Source organism: Photinus pyralis, unplaced genomic scaffold (assembly GCF_008802855.1).
Source record: "Photinus pyralis isolate 1611_PpyrPB1 unplaced genomic scaffold, Ppyr1.3 Ppyr1.4_LG4, whole genome shotgun sequence".
NCBI lineage: Eukaryota > Metazoa > Arthropoda > Insecta > Coleoptera > Lampyridae > Photinus > Photinus pyralis.
Window position 1 is genome coordinate 5377341 of NW_022170511.1, and position 21055 is coordinate 5398395.

The following is a 21055-nucleotide window of genomic DNA, read 5'->3' on the forward strand; positions in this document are numbered from 1 at the left end:
AAATTGTATCGTTCCAAATTCGGTTTAATAATGCAAAACGAACATTCGCGTAAGCAGGGAAGAAAATTAGACAGAAAAATGAAAAAATCACAACATGTTGTCGAAAAACAAACTGGTATCACATGCACTAATAACGTTACGAAGGTAAGCAGTAACTTTTTCGTTTCGACGGTTGGTAGTTGTATATAACTGTATTTTCAAATTGTAAATAATCAATTGTTCGGCTTGTAAACACAAGTTACTCAACATCACTGCTTTCCAAATATTCATCTGGTAATTCGTCAGAAATTGACAAAGATTTCTATCAGAGTTTTTATCCCTTAGCAAAATTAAATTTTCGCCAGTGGCGTAACTGATATTGAGCATTGTGTGATTACGTCAGTGCCGTACCCTTACGTTTTCGAGAGGGTATATTTTAGCCGCCTTTTTTGTTCAAAATCATTGAAATAATTTAAAATCCAAGGTTTATCCCATGTTCCCTTAATTAATTTCAATGCGACCGCCACGCCACTGAGTTCTTAATTAAATTACCTAATTAGTCACTAGTCACCTACCTCTGGTCGGTAATTCCCAGTTCGTAATGTAATATAATTTTGTTCCGTTTTCATTTTACTTCGGTTAGTCAATTACCCAGTTCTACTCTCCAATGTAAACTGACATTTATTAGGTAATAAAACGAAAAGCTGATGCCATTGACATTGTTGTGCAATGATTCAATATTTCCCTCACAATAAAAGAGAAACCACCTCTTAATTTGAACCTACCCTTCAAAATCAAGGAATTTCAACAGCGTACGTACTCCTGGATCCTCTCCCCTCAAACCGGTTCCAAAGCTGGAGAGTGCTTCATACGAGGCTTCATACGAACTCGGCCCCCTTTGGTCCACGTGTTGGGTTCGCAGATGTGGATAAGCAATTTAAAAAAATAATAATCGTATAATCCTGTAGAATAAAAGTCCATAAAATTCTTCGTCCACCAACAACCTACTCACACAACACCCACGCCCACCTCCTACATTCACTACCCCAGGGCTACTAGAACCTACAAAACGAAACGAAAAAGAAGTCCTTATCGCCCCACAATGTACAATATAAGCACAAATTAGTTCAAGTTTATGTTTAAGGTAGGTACTACCATAGTGTCTTTACACTAAGGTACTACTCGCACCTGTTACAAGGTCATTGATTTCCACACTAATTACACCTGAACCCATTTTACCCATATAGATAACTACAATAACGTAGCGTTAAGGATAGTATAGGGCTTTGGACTACGGAATACGCTTATTTCTACAATTTCCGAATTGAATGCGCCTTTTTCTCTGGGCACATCTCTAGCCTCTCTAAGAAAGGCACCATGAATCGTGCGAAAATGCCTATCGGTCAAATTTTCAATTTTCCGGGAAAATATGTGTAGTTATTCTCGCACGGTTAGAGCGTTGTGCGCGGGTGCACCATCCTTTTGAAACCAACAGTTTTAAACTCTTGTTTTTTGGTGTCCCCGTACATGGTTGCATTCTTAATAAAAAATGCTACACAATATAGTACGACATATTGTACTTTTTTATGGGTCATATAAAAAAATAAAATTGATGGTAATTTCTCCCAAATGAAACTTTGTATTGAAAATCTCTGAAGAGTGTCTTGTATAGAGGTCCAAGAGTGACGAGTTTTTTTTTTAATTTGTTCAAATCAAATGAGGGGGGTTGGGACATCGAGGCTTCCATGCGGCCAATATCGTCTACCGCGGGTGAGGCTCTCACGTTTCCTGGAAGCAGGAATCTCTGAGATGGGCGGCCAACGCGTTTAGCCAATTTAAGAGTGCAGGACCTGCGAGACATTCCCGGCTTAGGCTAAACAGGGCCCTATCTTTTATTGAGAGAAACTGGCTGTGAACCTAAAAACGCTTGCCCCAAAGGATAATCAAATTCATTGAGTGGGGGAGAGGCAGGGCTGGTTTAAACTTTGCATTTGTTGCAGAACTTGGTGATATGTAACTCGGGACTCGTGAATGGACTCTCTGAAGACGAAATATTTCAACATTTCGGTGAATATGGCCCTTTGGAAAAGATCAAGATGATGACGGGAAAGTCTTGCGCGTTCATTTCATTTAAAACGATAGATGGTGCTGCACGGGCATATGAAAGTATTAATGGAAAATTAAATCTTGCCCAAGATGGCAAACCGTTGCTATTATCCTTTGTTCAAGAATTGCCGGAAAATTCTAATTGTAATAATGATCTTCCACCTGGACTAATAATCATCGAGGACTTCGTTACAGAAAAAGAAGAGGAATTATTGCTGGGTTTGGCGTGCTTCGACGACCAAGACAATAGTTCCACGCTGAAGCATCGCCAAGTAATGCACTACGGCTATGAGTTCAGATATGACAACAACAATGTTGATAAAGACAAACCCTTACCGGGCGGTGTTCCTGAAAAGTGCGATTTTTTGTGGGCTCGTTTAAAGGAACGTGGTTATTCGGATCACTTTCAACCCGATCAGCTTACCATAAATAAGTATCAACCTGGCCAGGGAATTCCCCCTCACATCGACACACACAGCGCATTTCAAGATCCCATTCTATCATTATCCCTCTCCTCTTCCATCATAATGGAATTCCGTCACGACAATGGAATGCACATACCTATCTTCTTAAAACGAAGATCATTGCTGATCATGTCCGGCGAGTCAAGGTACAATTGGACCCATGGTATCACCCCGAGAAAAACCGATATAGTTTCCCTGCCATCCGGATTGAAAGTTCTGCAACGTGCCACCAGGGTTTCGTTTACCTTTCGAACAGTTTTAATGGGCGAGTGTAAATGTAGGTTCACCCAGAGATGCGACACATACCTGACTAGCAGTGCCAATGAGCTCGTTAATCGATCAGCCTCCCAGTTAGAAAAAGCTCACGTTCACGAAATATACGAGAATATTGCGGACCATTTTAGTGATACACGTCACAAACCATGGCCGAATGTGGTCAATTTTATTGATTCATTCGAATTAGGCTCTGTTTTGATGGATGCTGGATGTGGAAATGGAAAATATTTAAAGTGTAACGAGCGTATATTTAAGGTAAGGTAATAATAACAGTTACAAATTGAAAATTGGGCAGATTAATTTCAGGTGGGTTTTGATTCAAGCACATCTCTAATAAGTCTTTGCCAAGAAAGAGGGCTACATGTGTTTACCAGTAATTGTCTCAATATTCCGTTTAGAGATGAAAGTGTAGATGGAGCGATTAGTATTGCAGTAATTCACCATCTGGCAAACTCAGTGAGTATAAGACCATAAGGTTTTTAGTTATTGGCTCACGTATAGGAAAGGAGACTGAAAGCAATTGAAGAATTGGTACGAGTTGTAAGAATAAACGGAAGAATTTTAATATATGTCTGGGCTAAGGATCAATGCAAAGAGCAAAAATCGAGCTATCTTAAGCAAGATCGGAGAAACAGGAAGGATGACAAAAAACTGGAAGACAAAGTAGAAAAGGTTGCTGTAACTGAAGCTAACATCACTTTACCAGTACACACGAACCGAACACAATTTCAACATCAAGATGTGTTGGTGCCATGGAAATTGAAAGAACGAAATACGGAAGACGACAGTCAATCGGAAAAACTATTTTTAAGGTTCTATCATGTTTTTGATGAGGGTGAGTTAGAAGAATTATGTAATAATGTAGTTAATGTTGAAATTGTTAAGACATACTATGATCAGGGGAATTGGTGCATTCTATTAAAGAAAGTCAAAAAATGATTTAACAATAATATAATTTGGTTATTTTATTTATTTTTAAAAGGCCAAAAGACAAGAACAAAAAGTTGAAATGTTTAATTTAATAGTTTTTTTTTAATACAGTAAACGTTAACATATCAAAAACAAATACCACCATGGTTGTGGGGTATGAAAACTATATTGAATCTGAAGTTTCAAACTCGGGCCGAAAAAAGAGCAACAAATTTTTATAGTTATAATTATCCAAAATTGTCAACAACTTGGGAATTTTCGACTTAACGCTCGTACCTTTGAATTTGTAATAATCTATATACAAATCCGTGGTGATTCCTAAAATGTTGATATACGTTATTAGACATATGAGAGTAGACTTACCATAGAGGCGGTCTAAGTAGGCCGGTTGATTGCTGAACTCAGCCCTCAACTCCTTGTCTTTCTCCAGTAAGTTTTGGTACTCAGTTGATAACGCTTTTATAGTTTCCGTGTCGTTTACGCCCAATTCGTGTAGTGCGTCAAGCAGAGATATTTCTTTAGACAATTTCGCGTGGGATTGTAGTTTTGGATCGATCAGTTTTAATATGTGATTAATACTGTCGTCATTGATAACTAAACAAAAAACAAAATACATATTATGGAAATACTTTTACTTATATGTCGTAGTTATAATTGGTAATCACCATTCACTTTCAAGCCTCCAATGAAAGTGAAAGAGATTCCCATTGCAAGCCTGTGAAGTTTTATTTCAGTTCAGGGTAGCAGTTTTATTTATTTTTGATTGGGCGCGTATGCTTTGCTGCTTTCCTCAAGTGAGAAGGGGAAGGTGGCAAAGTTTTAGCTCAAACAGCAGAGAACATAATTAACTTTGGGTGGTATGTATTTCCTGCATTTGATTTCTCGTAACTACCGCTAATTAATTTGTGCTTTGTTGCTTGCGTTCGCGCGCTACTGTGTCAGTGTGCCGTAATCCTCCCTCAAATCCTTCGCTAGAAGCCGATCACGGCTGCCCGCAAGATCTCTGTAGGCTGACATCCGATTCGCAGCCGTTTCGATACCTTTCCCAGGGTCCGCCTTTGGGACTTTTTAGGGAACATTTTGGATCAATGAGTTATTTAGAAAAAAATTCGCTTCGGCTCCCTCAACCACTCAATTTTTTTTACATACTTACCAGCCACACTGCATAAAAAAAAGGGTGAAATGTGTTATACTTACCCACATTAATATCAATTTTTATTTTCTTTTTCGTTGCTTCCTTGGTCAAAAACTCCCTAATAATCGAAATCGTTGAAATGTTATCAGATGCAAACTTAGCCTCGCCTTTTCTAAAACGGAAACCTGTAGCCTTACCACATCTAAAACGACAACTTACTGAAAGTTGCACTCGAGATGAGTTCCTAGAAATGTAGATTCAAAAAACAAAACTGTCGCATCAATAAATTGAGGTTTTTCTGGAACTTCAGGTACACACTGAAAGACCCATGAATGTATCTCCGCCAAACTGAACGGACCTTTTATTGTTAACAAATTAAAAGGCCTAAAAATAATTCATTAAGATTGGCGTGTTAAAAAGGAGGTACCTCTTCTTTTCAATTGAATGCACTCTAAAATGCATTGATAAGGGTTTAATTTCGAAAAGGCGAACTTGACAACACTTCGGCTGAATGATTGGGGTCACATAAGCTTGCAAGGTGCCATACTGCCCTTCAATTGTTCTAATTTTTAACTCCAACCTATTCGTGTTAATTTGACAGCGATAAGTAGCCAATAGAAAATTCCCATTCTACAATCCTTAGTACTGACAATTCATACACAAGAGGCTATAATTACATGTGGTTCCGCTTCACTAAAGCTAACAACTGCAGAATTCTTTTCCACATCAAGCAAGTCCACAGGAACGTTACTTTGTAACAGAACATTGTCGATTGCTGTGGGAACTTCTAGGGTGAGAACGTAAGAAGCGTCTTGTTTCGACTGCACCATCTAAAACATATTGGTATGATTAAATAGTCGAGGCTAGACTTTACGCACAGAATCTTTAATAGATAACAGTGGAATTGCGGACATTTCCTCCATGTATGAATGGGTGGATGCTTGATATTTTTCACGTTCCTTAGTGACTTTTATTTGTAATTCTTCAATTTCATTCCTAAATTGCAAAATGTAAGTCTATGTATACAGTGATAGTCATGTAGAAGTAGACATAGGGATTTCCCATCTCTACTTTTACATGATAAAAAGTCTCCTGAAAGACTCCTAATTTTATGCAACCAAAATAACATCTTCAAACAAATAAAGATCTGGCTGTCATATTAATTATTTGAATATTGTTGCTTTAGCTTCACAGAAAATAAATCGCTTAATCTTTAACTGTTATCGGCACTATACCAATTGGAAATATCAACTTTTCCTTTAGTTGAATACATCGCATACGAATCGAAATTAGAATAGGGAAGTCAAAGCGATCATATTCAAATTAATTAATATGACAGGCAGATCCTCATTTGTTGTAGGTAGTTACTTTGGTTGCATAAAATTAGGCGTCTTTCAGGAGACTTTTTACCATGTAAAAGTAGACATAGGAAATCCCTATGTCTACTTCTACATGAACATCACTGTATAACTCAGTGAACAGGACGTAGGGTGCACAGATGAAAAAAACTATGAAAGTTAAGAGGTCAAAAGGCATAAACAAGGCTACTTCATGTTCGCTGTAGAAGCATTGAAATAATATTTACTTAAGTTTACTGATTCTCTGGACAGATTCGGTTGTAAAATAATAATTCTTTGAATCTGTATTAAGGTTACGCTCTACAGATTGAGTTGTAAGTCCAAAAATTCTTCCCGTGTATGTCGCTACAAGAATCTCATCGTAATTGGCCTCGCCAATAATGCCGCAACAAAGCGAGGTTACACTTTCGTTGCAATTCTGAAACATATTTTACGGTTACCCTTACTTGGATCAAATTTTGTGTACATACCGTAGTATACAGCAATACTGATGCTTCTTTGTCACTCAAATCTATTGCGTACACTTCAATATTGCCATCTTGTCGACCGACAATTACATTTTTATGCTCAATTTGAACCATTTTGTAGCTGTCCATGCACGATATCGCACTTGTATATTGATTATCCTGAATAATCCATTTACTAAATGATTGAGTCCTATCAAATTGCGAAGTTAGTTGACCAATAATTATTTAAAGCTATTACTTTTCAATGTCCAGCAGTCCAATTCGTCCATCTATTGTACCAAAGAGAACCGATCTGATGTCGTTATCGTCATAAACGTGCAAAACTGTGGGCGAACTTTCTACTTCCATACTTAAGGTAACCCTTGCGTGCTCCAACGCACGTATCATTCTTCCTTCGCAAGCTATCAATGCAACTAGCCTGTGAGACTGCAAAATACATGACATAATGGCAAAATTGTAGACCCGGTGAGCAGATGGGCTATTATAACAATTTAATGAGAAAAAATAATTTAAATGTGAGTGCAATAACAAAGAAGGGATTTTTCGAGTAAAGCAATTCCTTTACAAAACGGATCAAATTTTGTTTTCTTAAGGGGGGGGGGGGGCATGAATTATTTCCAGAGATTCTGTTTTGGAAAGTGAAACGTGAGTAACTTTTACATGTAATTTGTGTCACTATTTTTCCTCTAGTGGTATTTCTCTATTTTGGAGTGCGATAATAATAATAATGTTTATTGCAATACCATGATCTTGTCTGCTATGTTGAAATTTTTCATTTATGGGCTAATTTCAACGTGAGAAAATTCACCATGCATAGTTTTGGTAATGGTAATCTAAAAATTGATGCTTTTTGGGAGGGAATTTTTCCAGATTTCGAGAATTAGGTGTAAAAAAAATAAGACGTCTGGATGAGACGGATGTTGGCGAGATAAAAACTGAAAGTGTGAAGATCTCCAAAAGTATTTTGAATGTGTTTAAATTTTTGTGTGTAAAAAGAGCCTGCCACTCCAAGAAGTAGTGTGTTGGTGTTAGTCCAACCTAGTAAGGTAATATAGCAGTTTTGTTGATCTCACGATCACCAATCAATTATACTTACCCGAAGAAAATAATAGAATCACACCACTTACTTTATTCGTGTGTAACGCAATTACATCGACAATGCAATCTCCACATAAATATGAACCAATATCTTTACAGTCTTTGTAGTGATTATACGTGTGTTTGCCACACAGAAACAGGTCATTTCCAAGGACATACCTAAAACATCAGTCTTACAGTTCACTTTATACAATTAAAGTAAATTTTCTAAAACGTTAAGTGCAAAAAAAAATGGAAAGAGATTACTGTTTAAAGTCCCTGTGGTATTGAAAACTTACATCGATGTAATTGGCTCGGTCATATTTGAGTCGAAGCTTAGAAACAATTTTCCTTTCCTTGTAAACCCACGAACCTCATTTTCTGAAGATGCGAAAATTTTATCGCACACTGTACCTGTTAGTGATTAAAATACAGTTGACGACAACAACTCAGTTATTTAGCAGCTTACCAGGTTCTCCACTTAATTGCACCGATGTAATTTTGTGACCAGGAAGTGTTTTAAATTGTAATTGGATATCCTCTTTTTTTACCGAGAACACTTGTAAAATTCCTTCATTATCTGCTATTACCACCTTTTGTTGCTCTCCGGTTTTTGTGTGTGGTAACAATTTCATGCATGACTTTGAAGTGATTCCTACTATGTTGTAATCCACACGATGTAATTCTAGCTCCATTTTAGATTAACACTACACGAAAAATGTCATTATACTTTGTTGTTCTGTACACTGTACCACAATCAATGTTACCTTAGCAATTTTGACACAAACAAACTGCTTTCAAACAGGTGGTCATTTTCGATTGGCAAGGATAATTTCATGTCAGTTTCTGTTTCTCCTTTGTTTGAAGGAAGATGGCACAATGTTAAATGTCAAATGTTTTACAATCTGCGCAAAATTTGTTACAAGATCTTTTTTGAGGTAAACCCTAATTTCTCCAAAAAGTCCCTAAAGTTTTACTGACGAACATAAAGTTGCAGGAGTTGAAATCACTCTTTGGGTCATGAATGCAAAGTTAATTACATAAAAATTAAAAAAAAAACTATATTTAAAAAAGAACAAACTTAATACACTTAACATTCTAAGTAAATCAAGAAATGCACCTAACAAAAATGGTAACTTCTAGGAAAAATGGCAGTCAAACGTTTAAAATTAAACGTTACCTCGTGAGAAATTTACGTCCTCTTCTTTAATATCTTCATTAGGTATACCTGAAAAAAGATAATGACCTAAAAATCTGAATTTGTTGTCCACACATTCAGTGGAGGTAATATTGGCATTATTGTACTGCTTATATCTTTAGACAATATTATAGTTAAAACATTCGGCAAACAGGTTTAAATATTTAAAAAAAAATTACCATTCTGCAATGGTACCACATCATCAGACAATTGAAACTTGGTGCCGGCTACTGATCCATTCTCTATACAATACTGTATAAAATCCTTCCAATAGGTATCTAATTGTAATAGATTGGGATTACCTATTACAATTAATAGTGCCTTTGCACGGGTGATGGCAACATTAAATCTCTACAATGACATTATTTCAAACGACCACAGAAACACATTGACAATGTAACCTTAGCGTTTTGCACGAAACCTAAATGAAACTTTATGTCTTCAGCGGCGAAGTTGATGTCGGATCGAACTGTCGACACGATAATAATTAACCGTTCCTGCCCTTGAAACTGTTCCACGCTTCCTATCCTCAACTTGTCCCACCTCTTTTTCGTACAAGCTGCTTTTAATTTATAAACCTGAAACGAATTTGTCTCGATCATTTATGTCTGCTAATAATTGCGCTACCTGTTTGCGGTAAGGTGTAATAACGCCAATATGGCTTTGTTCAATTTTCATACCGCTCAGACGATTCCCAATTAGTTTTTGTAAGTAACTAACCACTACGTCTACTTCTTGTAGGTTAAAAAAGCTAAAACATACATTTTTATCAAATGAAAGCTTGTGGATGATTTATATGTAACAAGTAAAAAGGTTTGCGAGTAACTTTAACGCATTTTCCATGCACAGATCATAAAGGGTTAATTAGTTATGTGATAACAATACGTGCGAGATAAGCAACGCATGTGGTTCATCCATTCGGTCGACGCAGCAGTTTCGAGTATCGCCAGGAAACAACGATATGGAATTTTTGAATGGGGGTAGTTTCTCTTTTAAATACGAAAAATAAACGATGTTGTTTTCGGGTCCATTGTAAAAGCGTACGTCACTGTTGCGTTTAATTTGACGGACAGTTTCGCTAAGTAAAGGTTCTGTGCCTGGAGTTGGAGTGAAATTAAAATTTTATCACCCCATCAGCGTTTACAATAATTTCTTAACCTCATCAAACCAGTTCTGGATTACCAAAGTTACGTATTAAGCAAATGTAAGTTGTAAAAGCTGGCAGATCTGTTTAATGTGTTGGTTCACCGTTCATTGTGTTCCCATGTCCTGATCAGATAATTTTGAGTGCTGGGCGAAAGCCCCACCTGATACGATTAATGATATTATCAAACGCCCTCTGACTTCAGCAGAAATTCCCTACGTGTAGTACGCGAACCCAATGGTTGTTACAGAAAATACAAGAAAAGACCTGATGGAATCACGAAGTCGGGATGGTGTTTGGTATACACACACAAAAGCTAAAGAATCTTTTCGTCAAGAAAATCACAAAACAAAACACATATTTTTTCTTCTCTGCATCGGCCATGAGTAACATTTAATACATACCTAGGCGAGTTAGACTCCCGCTCATCTTTTCCGACTACACTGTGAAACAAGACGGGGAAATTCTTATTTGGTAGTTCAGACCAACCTAATGCAACATTTTGCAAATGGTGATCTTGGGGTGGTGGTTTCAATTCGTTATCATAGAACAACTTGTTTGATGTTCTCAAAATGGCCGGATGAGATCGGTAGCTATTAACTAACTTTGTCAAAACATTGCTATCGTATGTATCTGTGTCTTTATTTTTTGCATATGGTGCGCAATGTGTCATAAGCCTCTCCAACATGGACATACCTAAGGAAAAAACTTTGATATACAATTCAACCAGGTTTTCCCGTTACCGAAACCATAGTTCTTTGCTTTATTTGAGTGGATTACGGGACCTAACTGCTTTGGATCGCCAGCCAAAATAATTTGTCCATTAATTACGCCTTTACTTTCAATATTGCTAAGAATTCCGGCGATAGGAATCAGAGTTTCTGTTTCGGTGGCTTGGCCACTCTCGTCGATGAATACGTACGAAAAATGATTGGGTGGAGTTCCGCCGTTTACTAGCCTAATAAATCACACTGTAATACCCGAAGAACCTTTCTATATCAGTTACCTAAACGCCGTAATTAACGTAGTAACTACAATGCTGTACTTTAATATTTCGCTATTCTCCGGATGATAAAACTCATCGCGAAAGTTTGTGTACGGTTTCACGTCCGTGTCAATTAAATCATAAGCGTGACTAGGTGCCACATATCTAAACATCGCCATCTTTGAAACGCTATAACTGATAAGTCGTTTTGTTATTTCATCGGCCGCCGAATTTGTGGGTGCAGAAACCAGAATCTTCTTTTCCGGTTTTAGTTTTCGTATCTGGAGAAAATATAACGTGTAAACTGAGATAACTATAGAAAAGCACGAGAGCGCATTAGAGACAAAATACCTGTAAAATTGCTTCTACCAAAGTGATGGTTTTTCCCGTACCCGGAGGGCCAAAAACCAAATACGGATAAGGCCGCGCAGTTTCAGAAACAATGTGATGAATAGCTTCCTGCTGCTTTTCATTCGTTCCAATGCCAGCGTTATACCATACCAACCTAAAAAAATTACAAATAAACTTATTTTCCTCACAAGGCACTATTAGGTACTTATTAACAGTTAAAGGATTGGCCGATAACTTTGATGGGCATAGCAGTGGGATAATCTCATGTTTTTTTACCAGTTCATTTGCCTGATGTTCTGCACGAATTGGAAATCTATTGAAAGTAAATGATACCGCATACTTTTTATTTTTTACATGTACGGTTTCTGCAAATCTATAATAAATCGGCTTAATGTTGAAGATTAAGGAAAGTTAATATGCGTACTTATAGCTCAGTCCGAGTATGCAACTGTTTTGGGTAACTTTGTGGACTATACCTTCATATTTTATATTAGAGTCAGGTGTTTCTCGAATATATACAGAATCACCACGAAGAACTGATGGCCTGTGTTCAGCCAATCCGGGAACCTACAAAATAAATTAATGCAATACTTGACATTCGGTTAAAACTAGTACATATGTGGAAAGTAGTTACAAGGATAAACTTTTACATACAAACTTCTGCAATAAAAATTGGTTATCTGTCCGTGAACGAGAAAGTAGAGCAAGCATACTGGTGAGGGGTAAATACTTCCCGAAATTCCCATGGGAACGGGGAAAAACTGAGTTAAGACAGAGGGTAATGTTTATGTGCGAGGTGGAGGGCAAAGGCTAGTTTGAAATAGAATAATAGGCCAAATGACATCGTTGGAAACATTTTTTCCGAAGGTGAAACTGCAAGCTATTTTAGATTTGACCCTTAAGGAAGTTTAAAAACATGTAAGAGTAGGAATGGGTGCTTAACAACGTCTCAAAGTGTCTGTGAGACCCAGAGACTTGTTATAACTAGACTGCGCGTAACGTAGATTTTACTATAAACGCCTGTTGTCAAGATAGGATAGGCAACCAACTGTTCATCGCGGGGCAGACGTACGTTCTGCAGCTTGCTTTAGCCATGTTTATTCTAAATTTTAGTAGCAAAAAAAGATAACATATAGCTGTTAACTGTTTTAATGGAATTTATTAGTATTTTATTTGAACTAAATTGGTATATAACTGCCTTACTCTAGTCCTAATTTGATTTATATGTGTATTTTGGTCGTGAACACGTATGGGAAAATATACTCTTAAAACTAAACTTGTAAGTAGTAAGATATGATTATTTAGCGGATTTTGATTCAATATATTCCTACCCAAAAACCCAAATGGGCTGTAACTGTTATTTGTTTTTCTTAGACTGCTGATAACCATTTTGTTTACAACGCGGTGTGGTGTGGTTTGAATGAAAAACCTGAACACATTTTCAGCAATTTGGCAAATTTTTAATGCATCGCTTGATACGTGCAACAATCCTTCACGATTTTTTCTAGTTAAAAGCTTTGACTGTCTCTCCGATCCGAATATCGCATCTGCGCTTGCACATATGGAACATAGACTTAGCTATTTTTCTTGTAAGAAAACACCTAATAGGCAAATAGGTACTGCTGTTGTCTTGCTGGTAAATGATGTCGAATAATAGTTCTACGTTATTTTAACTGAATGGGAAAGTCGAAAACGTTCGGTATTGCATTATTGTTTAACACCTTCGTCGGTACCTTTCTAAAATCGGCTTCATTCCCCGCAAATGCACTATGGTGGGAGTACATTTTTCTCTTCGAATGGCTCTGATCCATTGGCCCTTTAAACTTTTATCTGTTGAAAATCAGCATATTATTTAAAAATTTATCGACAGAGTACATGTTGATAGGCACGAGTTAACCTAAGTTTATTGGTTTATTCTCAACAGAAATTTATCTGTTCACTAATTCGAGCTAATCACAAGAATTATTAATGGACGGAACATCTAAAATAACAGCTTATTTCATTATATTGCACATCATCTTAGCGATTTTTGCCCCGCAGTGCATTGTGTGTTGCATACTGTGTCGACAACACCTTAGATACGTTAAGCGCAGTCTAGTTATAACAAGTCTCTGGTGAGACCACAATTACGTACTGTAGGACCTCGACGATAAACCCCTAAGTCGGTAACATCTGGAGGAAATTCGCAGCGCAAGCTGGAATGCGCCCAGAATGCACACTGAAAGGTTGCATAAAATTATATCGGAAATCCAGTCCGAAGATCTACCGTCGACGCAAAAATGTTGCACTCGAGTTTGAGGCTTAATAAAAAAATAACCATTGGGTCGATTTTAATGGGACTTGTACCAAATTAAAACCTATTTCGTTCTACTACATTTTTGAATTTAGTAATTATTGTATTGCTGGCATTACGCCGAAGACAATGACGCGGCCATCCGTTTCGGAGAAAAACAACTGGTACAAAATCGGCTCTAGTGTTTACAAAAATTAAATATTGAAAGTACCTAAAAATGTGTATGTATGCTTATTGAGAAAGGTTCAATTTACAATATACTAAAATTTCAGGGCATTTGAACTTGTAATTTTGTTTCTATTTGACTCTAAAGATTACCGCGACGCGGAAAACCGCGAAAACATCAACTCATCCAAAAGCCCTATTTAAACAGCAAAAAACTAATGAATTAAAAACTTTTCGCTGATAGCGTTTTCGTGGTCGCGCCCACTAGTACAACTCCCAGCAGAATCTCAAATTCGTGTGTACGTTCCTAATGACTGAATTCCGATAAAGCTGTCCAACCACAAACCACAAAAGATTATCTGAGTCAAACACTTCTCTTACAAACTGAAAATACTTAAAATTTAACGAAATACCTACCTGCATTATTCGGCTGAACAAAATTTACCGCCTCATTTTTTTTCGCAATCAATACGAAAAAACAATGCCAGCCTTAGAAATTACAAAACTTTTCTTCAACTACTCTATATTGATCTTGGTCATGTAAGTGAAAATCATACCTTCCTATTATGGATACTTACGAATAATTCGAAACAATGACTTGGAAACCCTTTAGCTTCGTGAAGTATCTGATCTTTAGCATCGTAAGAACGAATGTCAATCTTCATCTGATATTCCTCCATGTATAACCGTAACTGATTGATATTGAAATAATTTTTCGCATCCAGTGTGGAAATGTTAGAGTAGTACGCCAATTGTCTCCTATTAAAATCTTAACTTTTAATTTCAGACGGTTATCACTTACTTTATGTATGTGAGCATATTATTTTCAATCACCTCCATATTTGAAAACTGTGTCAAGTTATTGTCCAACAATACCACCATGTAGGGGGGAAGAGGGTATTGCTGGAATTTGATCTTGTAAAGATACTGGGACGAAGTTCTAAAAAATAAGAAATACATCAGCAGAAGAAAACATTTTGAAGAAATATTTACGGTGGCGGGGGCACCCCTGGAACTATTTCTGCTTCCCCATTACGAATGTTTTGCTGAATCTCTTTACGGTACGGTTCTGTTGGGCCCAAATCGTCTACTAACTCTGATTGCACCTGAAATATCTACTTTGTCTTTGTAGCAACGTTGGAAACTGAAGAAATACTTACAAGTTCCTTAAGTACAAAGAAATACGTTTTTGTATTCACATTTTGTAAGTAGAACGTTAATTTGTAACTCCAGAAAATGCACTCCGGGAATGTTGCTGTTAGCTCGACTGTTTCTTTACAATTCACAGCCAGTAAATGTGGGGAATGGCTTTGACGTATTGCGATGTAGGATGACGATGTATGGGACGTTACCAGAATAATGTGATCGTCTGAACTCTGGTTTAAAAGGTGCAAGAAGATGGTATGTTTTTCTCTCTGTCTTAGGACTATAGTTTCGGGCCCTCCACCATGACCTTTTACAACTTCAACAGCAATTTCCGACGTTAAAGTCGCGTTATGACTAAAATTACACCAGTAAACCAGACAAAAAGAAATCAACCAAGCTTACGTTTCGATCCAGCTCTTCTTCTGCAGATGTGTTTCCGAGCTCTCGTGCTGAACCAACAGGCTAGCATTTAAGAAATACAGTTGGCACGTCTTGCATTCGTGCTTCTTATTCTTTTTTTTGCTAGCGGCGGGAGGCTGGGCTGTAACGCTGTCAACTTTAACTTTTAAATCAGACTGGGTAAAATATCTCATAGAGTAGGCAAACGTTTCTTCCTTGAAATGTATAAACTCGGTTCTTCTACTTCGATAATGTATTAATCCCCAGTCTAACATGAACCGATACATGGTGGAAAAAGGAAATTTTGTAATGTTGTGTTCCGGTTTAAATTCGGCCATGAAAAGGTTTCTCGCGTGCTCCTTCTTTATTTTATAGTCCGTAAGAACCTTTTTTTCATTCAGGAAATATAAATACTTTAGCATTATACCTGAAAAATACAAAAAAAAACGCATGGAGGTAGGTACAATAATTTCATATTGTTGTATGTAATTTGAGCATAAAAATGCAGCCATAATGACACAAAATTTCATGAAATGAATCATATTTAATAGTAAAACCTATCGACAGTCGCTACTTAGCTCATCGTAATTTTTTGTACTTGTCTCTGGTAACCTTCACTTGTATATGTAACTATTACGCCTAGCGTAATTACTTAAAAATATTGTTACGCGTTCCGGCAACGTGGTTCAAAGAAAAATAAAATTGTTATTTATAACAAATACATTAAAGAGTACTTGACGAAAGGATAACTGAATTAGATACTTTTCACGAGATGTTAATTCCTCCCCACCATATGTACTGGTCAGTTTTCTGTAAAGGAAACTGGAAACTTCACAAATTGGTATATGTACTTATGTTAGTACGCGAGAAATTGGGCACCATCAAATTCTAGGGAAACACAGAAATGTTCGAAAAAATCTAGAGAGACGAGAAGACAATACAACAATACCAGAAAAAATCAACTCACAAAATAAAGATTGTTTAACAGCAGAAATTCAAACCTAAATCAATACCATGCCACTTATCTTTGAATGCCCTGTGGAAAGAAACCAAAGAAAGTCGTCTTAATTTTAACGAGACTAAAATAAAAAAGAATTTTTCATGAAAAATATTCTCAAATTGTTGCATTTTTTAGGTTGGCGTTTCTCCGTCATATTGACGGATTCTAAAGTAACCGTACCTTCAACAATAGAATTTTATTTAATATAAAATATTAAATTTAATTTAATTAATTTAATATAAATAAATTAATAGTAATTAAAATACGATTGCTTGGCCGTCAACAAATATTTTTTTTTTGTGAAATTTTTGGTTATTTGCAAATTATTTAAACAGAAGTACTACAGAGATATTGCCTTTACAAATTTTTTGAAATTGTGAATTTTTCAATTTTCTTTTTGAATTTTTGCCCTTTATTTAACGCTCCCAATTTTTCGGATTGTTTGAATTTGTGGATACTAGTAACTTTTTCGAATATTTCTAAATAATTAATTTTGCGTGCAATTATTTAAAATGTTTCGTGGAGATCGAATTTCTTTATCGTCTCCATTTTGGAATAGGAATTTTTAGGCTTAATAAATTAAAGCTACTCTACTACTAAAGTTGGAGACAATATACCGAGCAATATACTATACGCGGGCGGCGTGGTAAGAATAGACTAAGTATGTCAGAAAACAATCCAAGATATATGGGCACCTTTTAAGAAACCCAGAATGTTTCAGGTCTGAAACCTGAGATAAACAATTTACGTTGGAGGTAACAAATTTTTTATTGTCCCAGTGTTAGATACTATTCAGTAGAAGAGTGTTTGTCAGATTTTTATACTGAATTACATTCTCTTTTGTGTGTTTTGTCTATTACATTATGTACGCTATATTTTATATAAATTATTTAGTTATGTGATATTTTATACAATTTGTTTCACTGACTTCATCAATATCATGGTCTAATGGTCTACCATAGGAGACAAAAGAAATTAAAATTAAATATCAGTACAAAATTCGAGACAAAATTGCTTTTAGAAATTGTTACTATAGGTTCCAGGAATATCAGATTCATAAGTCACAGCTGTTACCTATCCGTTATTATGTTATTGGTATTGAAATGTTCAAATTTTGTTGAATGTTGAATTTTCAATTTTGAGAGTTTGTTTATTGTTCTGGATTTTCGTGAATTTCATCATCTCATTTATCAATCATATCTTGGAATTGCACGTCTCACTTTCCCACTCCCAATTTGTATTTTTTATTAACTTTGTTACGTTACCACTTCTCGAAACACACGGAACCAGTGTACAGGATATTAATTTGTGCGTTAGAATGAATATTGGTATAATTAGTCATTTGAGAATCAACGAAATTGTCCCATTATGATGTTTCGTTGACTCTTGGCCTGATCGTAATTCCATGCAATAATAAAAACCTCGATAAAAACCTACCATTGGCCCATATGAATAAAAGTGGGCAAATGCTTATACTTGCAAAATTCAAAGTAAATACTCATAAGTGCTCCTTCACACTGGGCGATATAGCAGCGCTACTAAGTAGCAGGACAGGACACAGTGCAGCGCTGCGAAACAAACCACTATGAAGGGGCACTTGCGAGTATTCACTTTGAATTTTGCAAGTATAAGCATTTGCTCACTTTTATTCATACGGGCCATTGTTTCCTCGTAAAATTCATAAATATTGTAACTTCCAAAAAAAAAATCAAAATTTTCAAGACCCCTTAACAAAAAAATTTCACGGCGCCACTGATCGTAATGAATTACACTCCTATAAATTCTTGAAATTACTTAATTTCGTGACCCCTAACTTTCCCGATACCTGTAACGCCACTGGTACTACCTATTGACCCAAGTAATTCAAATTTCGCAGGTTCAAATTGGGTTTTTATTAATCCCCGCATGCTAGCTCAAATCAAACGCTTTTAGGCGAATGGACCATAAAAACGTAGCACCTCAGCTTTGGCGCTACTCAACCGGTCACCAATAAAATAAAAAAAAATTGCTGTACCTAGCACTGATACCACCCGCACACCTACGCATGCGAAATTTTGCACTTTTATGTGTACCAAATTTGGTTCCAGCAGGTTCAGCCGGAAATGAGAATTTGACGCACTTGCGCAGGCGAATTCAGGCCAAAAGCTACTCAGTTCTTCCTTTAGTGTCGAAGAATATGTGTACACAATTTTGTTTTAAGCCGTTTACCCCGAAATGAGAGTACAGACAGACAGGCCGATCGACATCATCGAGATTTTGTTTAATTCGGTGGTGCTTCAAAACGTGTACTTCCGACATAAAAGTTGGGGGGGGGGTAATTTTTTACCCCAATGGAATATCGAGTGCAATACCTCTCTTAGTAACGTGCGAGTGATAAAACCTGGATTTCAAAATGCAAAATACATATAGGTAATAATATATAATAAATACAGTGTGTCCCAGTTGGGGTGGGATTGCATGGGTAACTTTCTTATTATAAAAAATAGAGAATTGGTTGAATGGGCAATGTTTTGCAGTTTTACTTATTGAGAATTTACTTATCAATGGCCGAGATCTCGATGGAAGAGACGGACAGACGACGGAAGAGCAATAAGTGTTTTCTCAACTTCGTTGTGTTACGCTGAAAAATCACAGATTTCGCAGTGCACGCAACAATAGGACACATTGGAAATGATAACGCCACATGTAAAACGCAAATAACTCTTTATTCAATCGGACCACCCTTCTAAATAATAAGCGTTGTAACATGCTCGTAATACCATCAAAGGAGATGTGCGAGAATTTTAGATTGGAATTAACAAAACAATTCCGCACTATTAAGTAAGTACCGAATCGACAGTATCTGCTATTTTTCCTTAACCTACCGAGTACGGTACAATCGGGTACAATCGTCATACAATCGGGTACAATCGTCACTTGATGCGACACTGTTGCCTTTTCTGCTTGAATGAAAAACTCATAACTGTATACCACGTCGACGATATACCTACCTATGAAACCTCGTATGAAACCATAAACATTTCCAATTTTAAAAATCAAAAAATTTGTCTTCGTGTACAGACCTTTGTACTCGCCTTTGGGCTTTGTAGCAAATGGCATAGATTAGAATAATGTGAAATTCGGGATTTCGATATCAAATCCAGAGTCCAACACCTACATTGGAAGAAGTCACTCGATTAATAACCATACTTTAACTATGAAAATAAAATTAAATTCGAAGACGTCTAAATTTTGGCGAATACATATTTTCCTCATATTTAAATTCCGAGGTAAATTCTATATGGACCGGGAAATAGTCGCTCAATTACAACGACAGGATAGGATATTCAATAATTATTATAGGGTGCCCAACGATCAAAAGCTTCAAGTTATCGATGAATGTGGCTTCCAGTAATTATATTAATTTAATTAATTAGGTAATGAATTATATTAAGCATCCGCTCTATAGTACGGATTTAGCGCACCCTGTGAGTCGGTCTTACTTATCGAGTTAAGTAGGTACTTTACCAGGTTTTACCAGGTCAACGATTTGCTTCTGATGATCACCTAAAAGTGGATGTTATGGACTTTTTGACTCGTATTTTGAAGCGCTCCCAAAAGAATTACCTAATTCTTTGAAGTATCCGTTTATTACGGAAAAGGTGGAATAAGAGTGGAGAGATTGAAGGTGCGTAATGTGCAATTTTGATTTGCATTAAATTCTTTGGTTCATATCTTGGTAGATTACATAAAAGTCCCCTCGTACCGTTTGCACAAGTAAAATTTTTGCACCCATAGCACGGTGAATTCCTTTACCTTATTAGGTACTTGTACTTCCTATACAGTCCATAAAGTGTATAAAGAAAACCGGTGTAGGTGTATCAATCAATAAGGAAAATTAATGAAATTGGTACAGATTATGTTCTTTACGTCATATACGGCATGATTCATGAGTAGGTTTAAATAAAGTTATAGTAAAAATGCAAGAAAGCGCATTTTTAAATCGATATCATACAAATGTACACTATTTATATAATTACCTTCTGCACGCTCATAAAACGGCATTTTCTGAAGGAATCACAGGACCTTTTCTATTGAAATATGAAAATGCGGAAAAACACTTGTCAATCTGCCGCGATAACAAAAAAAAGCAGGTAATTGCAATACACGTAGCGAACACCGACACACACACCACAACGTTACGTTGACGACTGGCGCTGCGCAGTGCGCTGTGCGCTCGTCAACGCAAAGCCGGCTTAAATTGCGATAAGTCACAAAAATCAAAATTATCGATTTATGCATTGACGAAATATCTCATTTATCGGGAATTAATAGATTGGACAAGCTATAAACGGAATCGAGTTAAATTGAAGGCTTTCAATTGAGCATAGGCAACCAGTAATTTTGAAAAAATACACAAAGAACGGGATTGGATGGACGAGTTGCTCGCATCCAATAACAATCATTGAACATTGGCGTAGCCACAGTCATTTTTCGCGTGGCGGTAGGAAACTGAAATTCAATTTAAAAAAGAATACCGACTTGGACGTCGAGATTTCGTGTTCTGAATTCTGAAACTTGGGAATCAACCCACACAACTTTC

The 21055-nt window shown here is 36.5% G+C and overlaps 3 protein-coding genes across 4 annotated transcripts; 1 reads left to right on the top strand and 2 right to left on the bottom strand.

Moving 5' to 3' along the window:
• The first annotated feature begins 3 nt into the window (after positions 1-3).
• LOC116168027 (alkylated DNA repair protein alkB homolog 8) lies at positions 4-3779 on the top strand. Its single transcript, XM_031483672.1, has 4 exons — positions 4-144; positions 1980-3080; positions 3132-3281; positions 3327-3779. The coding sequence occupies exons 1-4, from the start codon at positions 31-33 to the stop codon at positions 3762-3764; spliced, it is 1803 nt and encodes a 600-aa protein (XP_031339532.1). The 5' UTR covers positions 4-30; the 3' UTR covers positions 3765-3779.
• A 4-nt stretch (positions 3780-3783) lies between these two features.
• LOC116168026 (Bardet-Biedl syndrome 7 protein homolog) lies at positions 3784-8706 on the bottom strand. 2 transcript variants are annotated; one of them, XM_031483670.1, is made up of 14 exons: positions 8560-8706; positions 8262-8499; positions 8092-8206; positions 7843-7972; positions 6954-7141; positions 6719-6905; positions 6476-6666; positions 5769-5886; positions 5568-5720; positions 5318-5520; positions 5110-5274; positions 4953-5062; positions 4119-4349; positions 3784-4073 (listed from the first exon to the last, which is right to left on the bottom strand). In XM_031483670.1, exons 2-14 carry the CDS (start codon positions 8485-8487, stop codon positions 3919-3921), a joined length of 2172 nt encoding a protein of 723 aa, XP_031339530.1. In that variant the 5' UTR covers positions 8488-8499; positions 8560-8706; the 3' UTR covers positions 3784-3918. The 2 variants fall into 2 exon arrangements, with proteins under 2 accessions (XP_031339530.1, XP_031339531.1); XM_031483671.1 differs by lacking the exon at positions 8560-8706 and having other exon boundaries at positions 8262-8531.
• A 132-nt stretch (positions 8707-8838) lies between these two features.
• Positions 8839-20673, bottom strand: LOC116168025 (putative helicase mov-10-B.1). Its single transcript, XM_031483669.1, has 16 exons — positions 20493-20673; positions 15477-15900; positions 15089-15428; positions 14922-15043; positions 14731-14868; positions 14507-14687; positions 11895-12037; positions 11676-11843; positions 11471-11624; positions 11141-11400; positions 10878-11092; positions 10539-10830; positions 9618-9741; positions 9392-9568; positions 9170-9341; positions 8839-9020 (listed from the first exon to the last, which is right to left on the bottom strand). The coding sequence occupies exons 1-16, from the start codon at positions 20515-20517 to the stop codon at positions 8962-8964; spliced, it is 2994 nt and encodes a 997-aa protein (XP_031339529.1). The 5' UTR covers positions 20518-20673; the 3' UTR covers positions 8839-8961.
• Between the last annotated feature and the right edge of the window lie 382 nt (positions 20674-21055).

What these genes read in the sequence shown, in the direction of transcription:
- LOC116168027 (XM_031483672.1), top strand. Translation starts at nt 31, where the DNA reads ATGCAAAACGAACATTCGCGTAAGCAGGGAAGAAAATTAGACAGAAAA. An exon ending in GCACTAATAACGTTACGAAG is followed by an intron (nt 145 to 1,979) that starts GTAAGCAGTAAC and finishes CATTTGTTGCAG; the next exon opens with AACTTGGTGATATGTAACTC. An exon ending in GTAACGAGCGTATATTTAAG is followed by an intron (nt 3,081 to 3,131) that starts GTAAGGTAATAA and finishes GATTAATTTCAG; the next exon opens with GTGGGTTTTGATTCAAGCAC.
- LOC116168025 (XM_031483669.1), bottom strand. Translation starts at nt 20,517, where the DNA reads ATGCCGTTTTATGAGCGTGCAGAAG. An exon ending in CCAGGGGTGCCCCCGCCACC is followed by an intron (nt 14,869 to 14,921) that starts GTAAATATTTCT and finishes CTTATTTTTTAG; the next exon opens with AACTTCGTCCCAGTATCTTT. An exon ending in GTCATTGTTTCGAATTATTC is followed by an intron (nt 12,038 to 14,506) that starts GTAAGTATCCAT and finishes TTTATTTTGTAG; the next exon opens with GTTCCCGGATTGGCTGAACA.
- LOC116168026 (XM_031483670.1), bottom strand. Translation starts at nt 8,487, where the DNA reads ATGGAGCTAGAATTACATCGTGTGGATTACAACATAGTAGGAATCACT. An exon ending in GCAATTAAGTGGAGAACCTG is followed by an intron (nt 8,207 to 8,261) that starts GTAAGCTGCTAA and finishes AATCACTAACAG; the next exon opens with GTACAGTGTGCGATAAAATT. An exon ending in GGACTGCTGGACATTGAAAA is followed by an intron (nt 6,906 to 6,953) that starts GTAATAGCTTTA and finishes GCAATTTGATAG; the next exon opens with GACTCAATCATTTAGTAAAT.